This window comes from Protopterus annectens, chromosome 12.part0 (genome assembly GCF_019279795.1).
Source record: "Protopterus annectens isolate FY-2018-M chromosome 12.part0, PAN1.0, whole genome shotgun sequence".
NCBI classification, from domain to species: Eukaryota; Metazoa; Chordata; order Ceratodontiformes; family Protopteridae; genus Protopterus; species Protopterus annectens.
The window spans coordinates 977,173,430-977,187,435 of NC_056746.1; the positions used below are offsets into that span (position 1 = coordinate 977,173,430).

At 42.8% G+C, this 14,006-nt stretch overlaps 1 protein-coding gene across 4 annotated transcripts in view; it reads right to left on the minus strand.

The window, feature by feature from the left end:
* Positions 1-14,006, minus strand: part of PHYHIPL (phytanoyl-CoA 2-hydroxylase interacting protein like) — a 959,792-nt gene that overhangs the window by 21,415 nt on the left and 924,371 nt on the right. For all 4 annotated transcript variants that reach the window (XM_044090002.1, XM_044090000.1, XM_044090001.1 and 1 more), the window contains one exon: positions 11,990-12,107. In XM_044090002.1, the coding sequence (XP_043945937.1) occupies positions 11,990-12,107 (118 nt within the window). The remainder of the gene's footprint in view (positions 1-11,989; positions 12,108-14,006) is intronic.

Consider the following 14,006-nt stretch of genomic DNA (forward strand, 5'->3'; position numbering starts at 1 on the left):
GTCTCTTGAGGACCCCGTGCCTTGAACCATCCTTCCCAAGAAATGTACCCCCCACCCCAGTTGGGATGCAGCCGTGGTCACTGTGGCTATTGGGGGAGATAGAATGAAGTGCCAACCTATGTAAACATCATCTGACTTGATCCACCAGCAAATATGACTTTTGCATATCGGCGTAAGTTTGCCTGGGAAGGCTAAGGGCTATGGAAGACTAGACTACTGAACAACTAGAGTCCATTGAAGAACATGCATATGGTAATGTGCTTGAAGAACATGCATATGGTAATGTGCTAGTGGGATTAATATTATAAACACTGCTATGGAACCTAAGGCTTGAAGAATAAGTCTGGCAGGAGGAGCAGAATGAAAAAGAATTGGCTGAATCTAAGCTCTAATTAAGCATAAATGATAACGAAGCAATCTGATTTACTGTGTTTAGATGTGCACCAATGAACTCCAGGCTCTGCACTGCTAGCAGTTTGGATATGGAAATATTGACTGTTATGCCTAGTGACTGGCAAATTTGACAGCAACTAGTCCCTGGGCTGTTCTAGAAGATGCATGGTTAGGGTGGTGAGACACCGTTAATCTAGGTATGGAAACACTTGGAATCCTTGCAGTCTCAGGTGTGTTGCTACCACTGCCATACACTTGATAAACACCCTGGGGGCTGTGTTGAGTCCAAAGGGCAAAGCTCTGAACTGATATTTGCACTTTCAGCTGGCAGCCAGTCACTATCTTTTGGAGCATCTGTTTATTTTGATGTGATAGTACCCATCCTGAAAATCAGTTGAGCACATCCAATCATCCTGGGGTAACAGAGGAAGAATGGACTGAACTGTGACTATTCAGAATTTTGATTTTCTCACAAACTGGTTCGGGTTGCTTAGATCCAAAATTGATCTTAGTTCCCTGCCTTCTTTGGAACTAAAATGAAACCCTTGCAAGTTCCAAATGCTGTCTTGTCTGGTAGGACCTCCTGGATGACTCTCTTGTCCAGCAAGTTTTGAATTTCTTGAGCTGCAGCTTCACTCTGAGTGGAACATCGGGAATCTTTCTTCTTTTGGAAGTGGGCATTTAGGAAAATGGTACAAAGTAACCTCTGGATATAATTTTTAGCACTCAAGAATCTTTTTTTTTTTTTTATAGCAGCCCAGTTGTCTGATTGCAAAGACAAGCAGCTCCAGACTGCCTCCTGAGGTGGATAATTTGGCAGCATATCAGGAGCACAGAAAATATCTATCCAGAAAGGAGTCCCGGAAACCCTGATTTTGTGGGCCTCCTCTGCCACGAGCATGGCATCTTCCGTTTGAACCCTCCTCTGCCAATGAGGAAGATGTCTCCATGTGAATCTTGGAAAGATCCCTGGGATTTACAGAAACATATTTTCTTGCCTCCTCTTTGATTCCATGAAAAGGATTGGTGAGTGGTAGAAAAAAGAATCTCTATGGCAGATAGGGTCTATCCTTAATTCTCACTATGGGAAAGTGTTTCTTTCACAGAAGGGTCAAACAAGGACATTCCTTCAAAAGGAGCATTAATGAAAGAAGACTTGAAAAGCCTCTGCAAAGTCACATAATTGCATCCAGGTATGTCTCCTTATGGCTATGCCTGAACTAGCAACCTGTGAGGTGCCTTCTGCTGTGTGAGAAATCAACCTCATGGATGCACTGGAAATAGAGTGGTCAGCTATGAAGATGATCTTTTGTAATCTTCTGCAGACATGGACTCTTTGGTCAAATCCCTCTGTAGTCTTGCACAGTGCACCAGGTTGATCCTGGGACCTTAAGGCAAAGGTTGCTGAAGCAAACACAAGCTTTCCAAACCCATCCAATGCCCTAGACTCTGTCAGGTGGGTAGACAGAGCAGCTCTGTTCCACTAGATCCTTTTTTGGTGGCTGCCGCCAAAAGCACTGCATCAACAGGGACTCCTTTGTTCCAGTGGGGTATATCTTTTGGAAGAGCTAAAATTTAGTCTGGATGGTGTGGGATAGGTTCAACAGAATCTGGTTCCTTCCATGCCCACTGAGAGACTAGGTCAATAAGCTCATTGGCCAGGGAAGTCAGCCAAGACATAGATGGGCCAGCACCAAAAGCCTCTAGAAATAGACTCCTCAGGGGAAGGATTATCTGATGACCAGCCATATTTCTGTTTAAGGATTTCCAAAATGTCTCCAAATAGGACATCATCGGGTGGTGGTGTGTGTGTGTGTGTGGGGGGGGGGGGGGGGGCTTTCCTTTCATCAAAATCAGTATCTTCAGTGAGAGATTCCAAAGGGGAATCTATGTGCCTCATTTTACACAGTCACTTTCGGTGAACCTCCTCAGTGGGATTCTCTGGGGAGGTGTCTGAAGAGAATGGTAATTCTTCCATGGGAACTGTCTGGATGCTAAATGAAACTGGCTGCCCCTGTGGAGTAGGTCTGAGGGGATCAGAGCTTGGAACCATAAAGGGAAAAGGGGTAGGATTCCAAGACACACGAGAGACTAGATTTCTTGAATGAGAGAAAACCCTTTCCACAACCTCGAAGGCAGACTGACTAGGAGAAGCTGTGGTTAGCAGTGCTGCAGCCAAAACTTCCAACACTGGCAAATCATGACTTTATCCTGATCCATATCTCACTGAGGGAACTGAACCTGATCGCCAAGGTTCTGAGGGGCAAGGATGGATCTGATATCACTGGAGTAGATCCTGGCTAAATGGATTCAATGCTTCAGCTCCGAGACTTGTTCTGATCTGAAGGCACAGCAGCAGAACTGGTCAGGGAAACTGTTGGGGTCGAAGATGTAATTCTTTTGGGGTCCGGCACTGGAACTCTTGGAACTGTCAGATCCTGGATATGACATCTGAGTAGATCTTGGCCAAATGGATTCAATGTTTTAGCTCCTAGACTTGTTCCGAGCCAAAGGCACAAGAGCAAAACTGGTCAGGGAAACTGTTGGGGTCAAAGATGTATTTCTTTTGGGCTCCAACACTAACTATGGGAACTGTCAGATCCTGTGGTTCTGAAACCGAAGGATGGATTAGAGAAGGAGATATAACTGTATGGGCAGCAGCTGAAAGGCTCATGGAGCCGATATAACCCCCATCTGTATCTGAGCTCTGAGGAACTCATCCTATCCACTTCTATTTCCAAAAGACTTTCTTTTTAATTTCTCCAAGTCTTTTGGGTTTCTAATACCATGACAGAAATGGACCCCATTCCTACGTCAAAGTATGATTAAAGTTCATGAAATCAGTACTGTTTCAATCTTTGATGCTAGCCAGAAGTGATCTTCACAGCACCCGCAATGTGCCCAGCATTTACTCCTCCTGCAATTCATATGGAGTTATATGTATCAGTAACATATCTAAGTATGATTGTAAATTCTTTTTTATAAGACCCATTGCTCCTACTACTATTAGAGCTGTCTGGATATCCTTCTTCCACATTGCCCTCATTTTTGCATTGAAATCCTGGTATTTTATGACTTTGTTGTGTATGTCTATAAGTATGACACTAGTCACTGGGTGTAGCAATTTCAATGATTAATGCTACTTTTGTCTTCTTTTCATGAACTACTATATCTGGTTTTGTCATATCTATTTTTTTGAACTGTTGGTAATGGGTGATCCAATGTGATATAAACTTCATTTTCTGTAATGCTTTGTGGCTCATGTTTCCGATGTCTTTCACCTACTTCAGTATTATTATGTTTTCACAATCCTCAATGCAACAGTATTATGCCTTTCAGTATACAGTCCTTCTACCTTTAGTATATTACAACCAGCAATAAGATGTGCAACTGTTTCCAAATCTGTTTTACAAAATATACATTTGTCTCTTTCTCCCACATGTTCAATGGACTTTATAAACCAACATTTATATAGTCCACTAATTTGGGCCGCCAATATTAACCTTTCGTCTTTTGGTTTAAATTCACCTCTCTTTAACCATTCCTGTATTCGATCCTGATCAACAGGAGGTAGTTCCAAGAGTTTTTTTATACTTGCAACTATATTTATGCATTTTCCACATTTTTTGCCTTCTCAGCTGATTCTTCACCGTATAGTTTCTTTTGTTTTCTGGAAGATTCATTTGCTGCCTGATTTTTATCTACTTCTGGTTTAATTTCCATTCCCGCTTGACACCGATGCGCTTCTGCTAAACTAAAGGGAAGTCATCTTAGATATTATTCAGCTCATGTTTTAAAACTTTCACTAAGTTTGGGTCTTGTAAGGTCAGCAGATATGCATGCAGTCCTACAACTGCAGATCTATACATATAATCAGTTTCAAGGAGGCCCATAACTCCTTCAGAATGGGGAATATATAGTCTTCATATACACTGATTGTAATAAATCATTTGATAAGCATTTAAAAAACAGAAGCCAGAGGACAAATCACCTCAAAGAGAAAACCAATGCAGAAAGACAACTGAGATGACACCCACAGTAGTGTCTGAAAGGATTTTAATTGAACAGATGTATAAAACCAGTAAGCACTTTCGCGTCCATATTAGAACGCTTCTTCAGACAATGAAATAGTTCATTTGTACATTTGATAACCATGAAGCATCCTTCTCGCTTTCCTGTTCAACTGATCCAAAACCTTTTGGGGACAGTCAATCACTCCAAAAAAAAAAAAAAGTTATGTCTTACTGTAACGTTCCAGCTGTGTTGTTGATCTTCTTTCATTCATCACTGATGGGTTCGGTTCTGAACCCTCTGAACTGAGTCGGCCTTTTACCAAGCTCGCACCAGCCAAAAACTCTCAAGCTAAGCTACTACCCAGAATGCCCTTCTCCCTGTTACCTCAGATCGAGTTTGCTAGAGATAGAGAAGTAAAGCCAAGGCCACTTCTGTACAAATACCCTAGGACACCACTTGTACCCAACGCATCTCCCAGGAGCCTTTGGTGTGGGGGAAGGAGGGTGGGATGTGATGAATGAAACAGATGGAACATTATAGTAAGACATAACTTCCTTATCTGATGTTGTTAATCTTCTTTCCATTCATTACCGATGGGGCAGAATCTCAAGCTAGCCTGAGGTCCATGGACAGCCTTTATGGAAGAACATTCCTGAGTACCACTGAGCTGAAGGCAGCTCTCCCTCTGGAGACTAAGTCCAATTTGGAATGACTGATAAAGGTAGGAGGTTTAGCCCAAGTGGCTGCCACGCAAATGTCATCCATGGAAGCCCTGGAATGGAAAGCTACAGATGTTGCCATAGATCTAGTGGAGTGAGCTTTAACCTTTGGCATAAGTTCTTTTGTGAGGGAATAGATAAAACGTATGTAGTAGTCCCTTAGCCATTTTGATAATGTAACCTTGAAAACAGAATTTTCCATTCTAGGCCCTGAAAAGGTGTTCAGACTTACAGATAGGCTTGGTCCTGTCTAGGCAGAATCTCAGTTGCCTATGTACATCCAAGGAATGTAGGCAGTACTCTCCTTTATTGGAAAAATTCGGATAGAACACTGGTAGATCAATGATCTGGTTAATGGAGAAATCAAAAACAACTTTGGGAAGGAAGGATGGGTTTGTCCGGAGTGATACTCTGTCTTTATGGAAGACCAGATAGGGCCTCTTGATACACAATGCCTGCAGCTCAGAGACCCGTCTGGCTGACGTGATGGCTACTAAGAACAAAGATTTCCAGGACAAGAACTTTAGGTCACACTTTGCTGTGGGTTCAAAGGGTTTTTGAGTCAAAGACTGAAGGACTAAAGTGAGGTTCCATGATTCCACAGGCTGTCTGACATGAAGCCTGATATGAGAGATTCCCTTGAGAATGGCTTTGCATAGACATAAGGAGATGGGAGGGGTGCCATCTATACCATTGTGGAAATTAGATATCGCTTGCCAGGTGTACTCATATGGTAGAGGCAGAGGCTCCATCATCAAAAAACTTAGCCAAGTATTGCAGCACCACAGTTACTGGAGCTGAATACAGGTCTAGCATGTTATCCTTTGACCAGATGGAGAACCTTTTCCATTTATCCTGATATAGTCTTCTGGTGGATGGTTTATGAGAGGCCAGAATGACGTCCCGAACAGGTGAGGTGAGATTAGTTTGCCTGGCAACTAACGAAAGTGGAGAAACCAAGACGTTAGCTTGAGACTGGACAGATTTGGGTGGCTCAAACCTTGGGGGTGAGTAATCAGATCTGGAAGAGGGTCCAGAATCCATGGTGGGCATACTAGGTGAGGCTGAAGGAAGGGGAACCAAACTCGTCGAGGCCAGAATGGGGCTATGAGGATCACCTTGCATCTCAACTGAAAAGCTTTCTTCAGGAACTGTGGAATTAGGGGAATGGGAGGATAAGCGTAATGACGTCCCGTGGGCCAATCGTGAATCACAGCGTCCCTCGGGGACTCCCCCTCTGGGGGGGAAACAGGGCGAAATAGCTGCTGCACTTGTTCAATGGGGAGGCAAAAAGATCGCAGCAAGGCTGGCCCCAGTGGCTGAAGATTTCTGTCGCCACCTTGGGGTTGAGGGACCACTCGTGAGGAAGGAGGATGCATCTGCTCAGTTTGTCTGCAATTAAGTTGGCGCTCCCTGGGACATACGTTGCTATCAGAAAGTGGTTGGGAGCTATCGCCCATTGCCAAATTCTCATGGCTTCTTGACACAAGGGGTAGGACTTGGCTCCTCCTTGCTTGTTGATATACCAGACCACTAACATGTTGTCTGACTGAATTGCAATAGTCCCAGAAGGAAGAACCGGATGATATACCTGCAATGTTAACAGCACCGCACTCAGTTCTAAAACGCTGATATGCAGATGGGCCTCTGAGGTGGACCATGTGCCTTGGACTGTCTTTGCCTGAAAATGGCTGCCCCCACCCGATCAGGGAAGCATCTGTGGTCACAATGGCCCTGGGCTGAGGGGATTGAAATAGGCAACTCCAAAGTTCCGTGTCTGACCTCATCCACCAAAGAAGGTCCTGCTTGCAGGAGTTGGTTATGTGAATCTGGTAACTGAGGGGGTGATAGTTCAGGAACCACTGACAAAGAAGGAGCCATTACAGGATTTGCATGTGTAGCTTCGCTAGGGGCACTATTGGAATTGAAGCTGCCATGGATCCTAGGGCCTGAAGAACCTCTCTTGCTGAAACTTTTGTTTGAGAGAGTATCACCCGAAGCCTCAATCAGTAGAGTTTGAGATGTGGGAGTGATACTAGACAGGACTGGTATTGAAAACTGCTAAAATGAATTCTATTTGTTGTGTAGGAGTAAGGTTTGATTTCTCCCAATGTATTGTTATTCCCAAAATTTTTGCCAGAGAGTGTGTATAATGCTGTGCTGTTACCAGAAGACACTTGGTGGGGGCGGTGAGGAACCAGTCGTCCAAATATGGAAACACCCAGAATCCCTGTAGTCTCACCACTGCCATGCACTTCGTGAACACTCTGGGGGCTGTAGAGAGACTGAACAGCAGGGCACAAAATTGATAATGACTGGCCCCTAGCCAGAAGCAAAGCAGACTCTTGGAGCATTTGTCCATTTTGATGCGGTAATATGCATCCTGGAGATCTAGCGAGCACATCCACTCATCTTCCCTTAAAAAAGGGAGAATGGACTGAACCATGACCATCTGGAATTTGGTTTGGGTGACAGACTTGTTCAAGCAGCTGAGATCCAAAATGGGTCTCCAGTCCTGTCTTTTTTGGCACCAAAAAGAATCTTGAGTAGAATCCGGATCCGCACTGGTATGGTGGGATTGGTTGGATGACTCTTTTTTTGAGACAGCTTTATTATCTCTGAAACTGCTTCTTCCCTTTGACTGGGTGGAATGTCGGGAAGATTTTTTTTGAGGATTTGGTTGATAAGAAAGGGGGATGGTGTAACCTCTGGTGATTATACTCTGCACCCAATGATCGGTGGTAATAGATTGCCAGGCAGCTTGGTGCAGGAAGAAACGACCCCTGATTGCTTCCAGAGGTAAGCAATCGGGCTGCTCCTCAGGAGTGCTGGTAAGGCTGTCCAGAGGAGGAGTCCCTGGAGCCCGGATTACGAGGACCCCCTCTGCATCTGTAGGGGCGTCTTCTGGAATTGTTACCCCCTCTGCCCCTGGGGGTATCATCACCACGTGTGGCACGGAAAGGACCCTGAGATTTTTTGTGTCACATTTTCCCACTCCTCTAATTCCTGGCAAAGGAACGTTGAGGATTGGAAAACCATAGGCCTACGGCAGACAGGGTCTTGCCGTCTTGCTCGCACCTAGCATGTCCTTCACCTTGGAGCTAAAAAGGGACGATGCTTCAGTGGGAGCATTCAAAAAGGAAGACTTGAAGGGGTCCGCGAAGTCACAAATGCGCATCCAGACATGATGCCTCATGACAATGCCTGAACCCGCTGCTCTAGCCGCCCCCTTCGGTCGCATGTGATAGTAACCTCGTGGACGAGTTGGAGATTGATTCCAGGGTTACGAGCTGCGAGGCCACTTCGTCCCTGACCTCGTTAGACACCTGTCCTGTCAGTGTCCCAGAGAGTTTGGAGATCAAGTCCCTCTGGAGCCTTGTACAATGTGCCAAATAGTTCAGTCCGCCGAAGAGGGATGGGATCCCGGAACCGAGAAAGATAACATTGGGATTGGGGTCACACCCCGCTCTGACGAACCTCAAGCAGGATTGGTGCGGACATGGCTATTGGCACTGAGGATGGAACTGAAGACAAACACAGAACAGTGCCCCGAGCTGAGGCACCCGCCCCCCAATCCCCAGATTGAGGAAGGACCGGTTCCGCAGGAACCAAGGACCAAAGGGGCGAACCAAGAGCCTGAGTGAGGTTCACTACAGGTGCCGAGGTGATGGATTCTGAGAAGGACGTTAGAGCAGAAAGCTTTGGAACTGAAATAATCAAAGGAGGAGTGTAAGGAGGAGTTCGTGGAGAAACCAAATCAAGTCCTGCATGCGGATGGGTCTTAGAAAGTGTGGGTATCCCCGTCTGCTAACAGCTGGTCCACAAGACGCACCACATTGTGTTCTTACAGGCTCCTGGTGGATCTAGTGGATACTCCAGATGGAGAGTCAGGTCGGTCAATGAACGGTCTATACATCTGGCCCATGAACGGATCTACGGAAGAGGAGTATCAGGTCCATGGTGCAAGGTCTGCCGGCACCTATGTCTCAAGTTTTGATTCTGGGATTAATGGGGTCAAATCCAACTTGGTTGAAAAAATGCTCGGTGCAGAGTGGCACTCTGAGCCAAAGCTGTAGGTTCTAATATCGTAACAAATGAAGGTATGAAAGGTGTGCCCTGAGCCACAGTGGTCACAGGTGCCAAAGTTTTTGTAGGCATAGTGAGGTCTATCGTCAGTGCTGGAGGCAGGATTGGTGCCGAAGCTGGCACCGGTATTGTAGGTTTCGAGATGCTCGGAGCCGACAAGGACGGAGCCGTAGAGGCAGATTTATGCTCCGGGGACAACTTGGGGACCTTTACCTGAGGGTGAGGAGGGAACCAAGTGGGACCTCTTTTTGTCTTTTGTAGGAGGGGTTGAGACCTCCATCGCAGAAATGGCCTCTGAGAAGGCAGACCCTTTCAGTATCAGTTTATTTTTGCGCTCATTCAGACTGCGTTGACTGAAACTCTGACAAATGTCACAGCGAGGCTACACCGAAAGATGGGGCACCCCCAAACAATATACACAATCATCATGAAAATCACTATTAGGTAACTTGCCATTACATGAAGTACAATGCTTAAACCCTGAAGTACATTTCTTATCTGACATTTTGACAGACACCACAGGCAAACACTTGAAGGACAAAATGAAACAAGTCCGTACTAGTACGTCAAACACAGTTCAAAAAAGCCACACAGTCATATCACTATATTGATATATATAAGAAAAACAAAAATGTCTTACTGAAAAAGCACTAACAGACTAGGAAAGAAAAGAGAAATACCAGTTATGGTAGTGAAGGAATACCACAAGGGTAATGGGAGAAGGCCATATCAACAATGGTACTTGAAAGTTTACCAAGGAGTACAGCAAGGAAGAAAAGATCAAGGTCTGACAGTAGAAAAAACACTAGAAATACTAACTTCACACTAAAAGAGAAAATATAAAAACGTTTTTCACACAAAATATCAAATAAGAGAGCTCGGCTGAAATGCGGCTTTATGGCAATGCAGCAAACGAGATCTAAGGTAACTGGGAGAAGAGCATTCTGGGTAGAAGCTTAGCTTGAGAGTTTTTGGCTGGCGCAAGTTTGGTAAAAGGCTGAGACTGTTCCGAGGGCTCGGAACTGAACCCATCAGTGATGAATGGAAAGACGATTAACAACATCAGATTTGTAAGGTAGGACAGGAAGAGAAAGACATCTGGAGGACCTGAAGGATGATGTAGTGGACTGGGGTCTGAAGTGTTTTCTCGGGGTTTGCATCACTGAAGAGTGGAGCTGAGGAGAAACAGGGTCGACCATGAACTCGGGGGAGCTCTTGGTGTATATTAAGGGGTCTATATTGAATCAGCGAATGCTTACAATCCTGAACATTCGGAACAGCAATTTTTTTTTTCTCCATGGGTCGGTTTTGGGAGTTTGCCATTTCCTCCACTGTGGTGCAATCTCGGAGTTGGTATATTTAAGTAGGGGGGGTGTTGTAAGATTTTTTTTTTTTTTTTGTGGAACAGCGATTTTTTTCCCTGGGGGAAAAAAAAATTGCTGTTCCGAGTGTTTGGGATTGTAAGCTTTTGCTTACATAGGGTCAATGAATCAACGTTCGCTTTTTTAAGCATTCGCTGATTCAATCTAGACCCTATTAAGTGCTAGGTATGGGATCCGATGGGTTTGGATCTGTAGGTTGGATGGTAAGACTGGCTGAGATAACTATCAGATCCAAAGACTTGAGATCCATAGCTTTTCTTTTCAGATTTGAACTCTGATCCAGTGAACTTAAAATTATTTGGAGAGGCTCTGAAAATGAAGAAGTTTTTGGAGACTTTGGAGGAAAACGTTTCCTGTGCCTCAGAAGACGATGATGACAGAGGTAACAGTTCTTTTAATACTAGTTTGTTCTTTATGTCCGCAATAGCCCTGGTGTTAAATGCAGCACAAATGGTACAATTTGTACTGAAATGTGCTGCTCCCAACAATAACTCACTCCCTGTGGGCATCAGAGTTTGGAATTTTGTGCCCACAGGAAGTGTATTTTTTAAAACCTGTAGGCTTCTCAGCCATATTGCCTAATCAGATAGAGGAAAAGTAAATTATAACTAGCTTTGTTTTTTTAAGTAAATAAAGAATATAGAAAGAACTACCAATTGTAGTTAAGAATACACTAAAATCTGAGTAAGAAAAAAGGAATAGAACAGTAAATACATAGAGAGAAGTAACAACAATGGAATGTGAAATCTACCTTGAAAAAGGTAGGGAGTAAATGGATACAATAATTTGAACTACTGAGAGGGAGGAACTAAGTAAACAGTGAACCAGAGAAAAGGAGTTTTTAAAAGACAAAAAACACTTACTACACAATCTGAAATACTTCGGGAGTGGATCCACATCTGTGTGAGATGGCGGCAAACAAGATCTGAAGTATTGGGGTGGGACTAGGACATTATGGGCAGAGGGAGGAACTCAAGAGTTGGATCTGAAGTCTGTGAAATACAGCTGAGTCAGATCTCTAAACCATATGCAGAGGAAGAATGAAAAGGACATCAGATTATTTAAAACAACTCTCTGATATGTGGTCCTTTTCTCTGATAACATCAGGTTTGTCTCTGATTTTCTTGATTCTCAAGGTAAGAGGGTGGGAACAATGGGATTCATACTCCATACCCTAGGCAACAGCATAAAAACCTGGCATTCTAAGGTTAGTGAGCACTCCAGGTCATCTCATTTTCACTGTTCTGGAAGAAAAAAGCTAACATAAATTGATGTCACCATGTTAACAGAAAATGGTAATGCACTTGATTTTCAGTCACCTGCTTATATGTTTCAGTAAAACTTAACTACAGCTGTATGATGTTTGCTTTTTAAAGGATTATTTAAATTACTTACCGAACATAGTCAAAGTATTCTTTGGTCTGGTTGCGATACAGAACAGAGAACCTCAACATGCGACCTGCAGTTACTTCTGCTTTTTCTAGTAACTGAGTTAAGTGAACTTTAGAGTAATCTGAAACATGAAGACAAGACAGCACTTATTTTTATTAATGTTTTAAAGTCTCAGTTTTAATAATTACTATAGACATTTAAAAGTGGATAGAGATATCTATACTACTGGTGTCAGAGAAGTTGAAAAGAATTTCACACTCCAAGAAAAAAATCATAGTGTAACTAAACATTTTAGGTATTAACGGTTTCAAATAGGAAATATCTGCCTAAGTTTAAACAATGATTGGAGTGATGTTGATAGTACAAGGCAGTGCACAAAAACAGGAAGCAGAAGCACCTAAAAAAAAATAAATGTTTTCATTTCAAAGGAGGGCTATATAGTAGAATGTACAGTTGTAGCCAAGTATACCACCATAGCAGTACATCTTTGAAATGTGGTGACTGTAACAGTAAATTATAACATTAACATTATCTTACAGCCTAAATGCATCTCCAATTAAGAATTCGATAGATCTGTGACTTACTTTCCTGGACTAACAAACGCTCATGCTGAAATACAGTGAGAGGTATGCCTGTGGCAGCCTCTTATATGAAAAATTAGTCCATGCTCTGTTTGTCCCCTAAAGCCTTAACTCCTCTCCAAGGAAGTATGGATGTGGTAGACAAATATCCCACATTTAGTACAGTCACATAAAGCATCGACTTTGTAAACCAGAAAGCAGCAGTGTATGAAACTGTAAACAGGTACAACAAGCAAACGCAAATGAGCATAAAACTGAAGTAAAGTAAATAACCATACTGATGTAATGAGAGAATAGCCGTTAGAGGGTTAAGTAAATAATTGGTATTAGATAAAGGTATACAGCCAAGATACATAAAAAAGAAAAAAATCCAATTTTTTACTGGTAGACAAAGTAGAAAAAAACAGTAAAAGAAAAATTGTAATACCCAGTACTGTCATTGATAAGAGTGTGATATAAATATGCACTGCAAATGTAGATACAATATATATATATATATATATATATATATATATATATATATACACACACACACACACACACACACACACACACACATATATATATATATATATATATATGTATGAGAAAGAATAAAAGCTGTACAGTATGTATGTGCAATTATATTTAAAAGAAAGCCTGACTATACAAAAAAATCTAAATATGAAAAACAATGGTCAGAAATGTTAAACTATGGAGATAAACAGCTAAATAAATGGAAGATGCAAGAAAAGCTGTGTATCTAATATTATTTAAGACCTTAAAGGATTAAAGAAATGAATAATCGTGAAGAAAAAAAGGGGAAACTTAAACCATTGTTTAGGAAAAGTTTGCAACATATGAAGTTAAGCATAATTACATACCAACAGCACAAAATCAGCAAATATATTGACAAAGGTGCAAATAACATTTTAACTCTTAATTCTCTACAAAAACAGAGTGAAAATCCAAAGGTTTTACACTTCCCACACAAATATACATACTCAGTTACATGGACTCGCACAGTTTTATATGTGTATTACAAATATGGGTGTGGTTCTAAATAAAGTACAGTTTTGTACCTACCATAAATGTAGATGTTCGAGTGCTAATACAGCTGCAGTCATAACAGATGGGGTTATCCTGCTGTCAGGCGGGTCCTCGGTCGGCCAAATTCCAAAGTCTAGGTCCGGCGTCGGATGTCGTCGCTTCTTCCCTGACGTCAGTGCGGCAGGGGTATAAAAGAACCAGCCGACGCCATTTTCTTCAGTTTTTCTTGCCCCAGATGTCAGGTGCCCCCAGAAGGAAGGCAAAACATAAAATTATGTAGTAATGCAATGCAATATAATCAAAAAACAGTAGTTGCAAGCAAATACACCATAAAAGAATACCCCAATCAGGTTGTATGAGGAGGTGTTAGCCATTAGGCCTGTGCCAAGAGGGGAAGGAGGGAGGGAAAC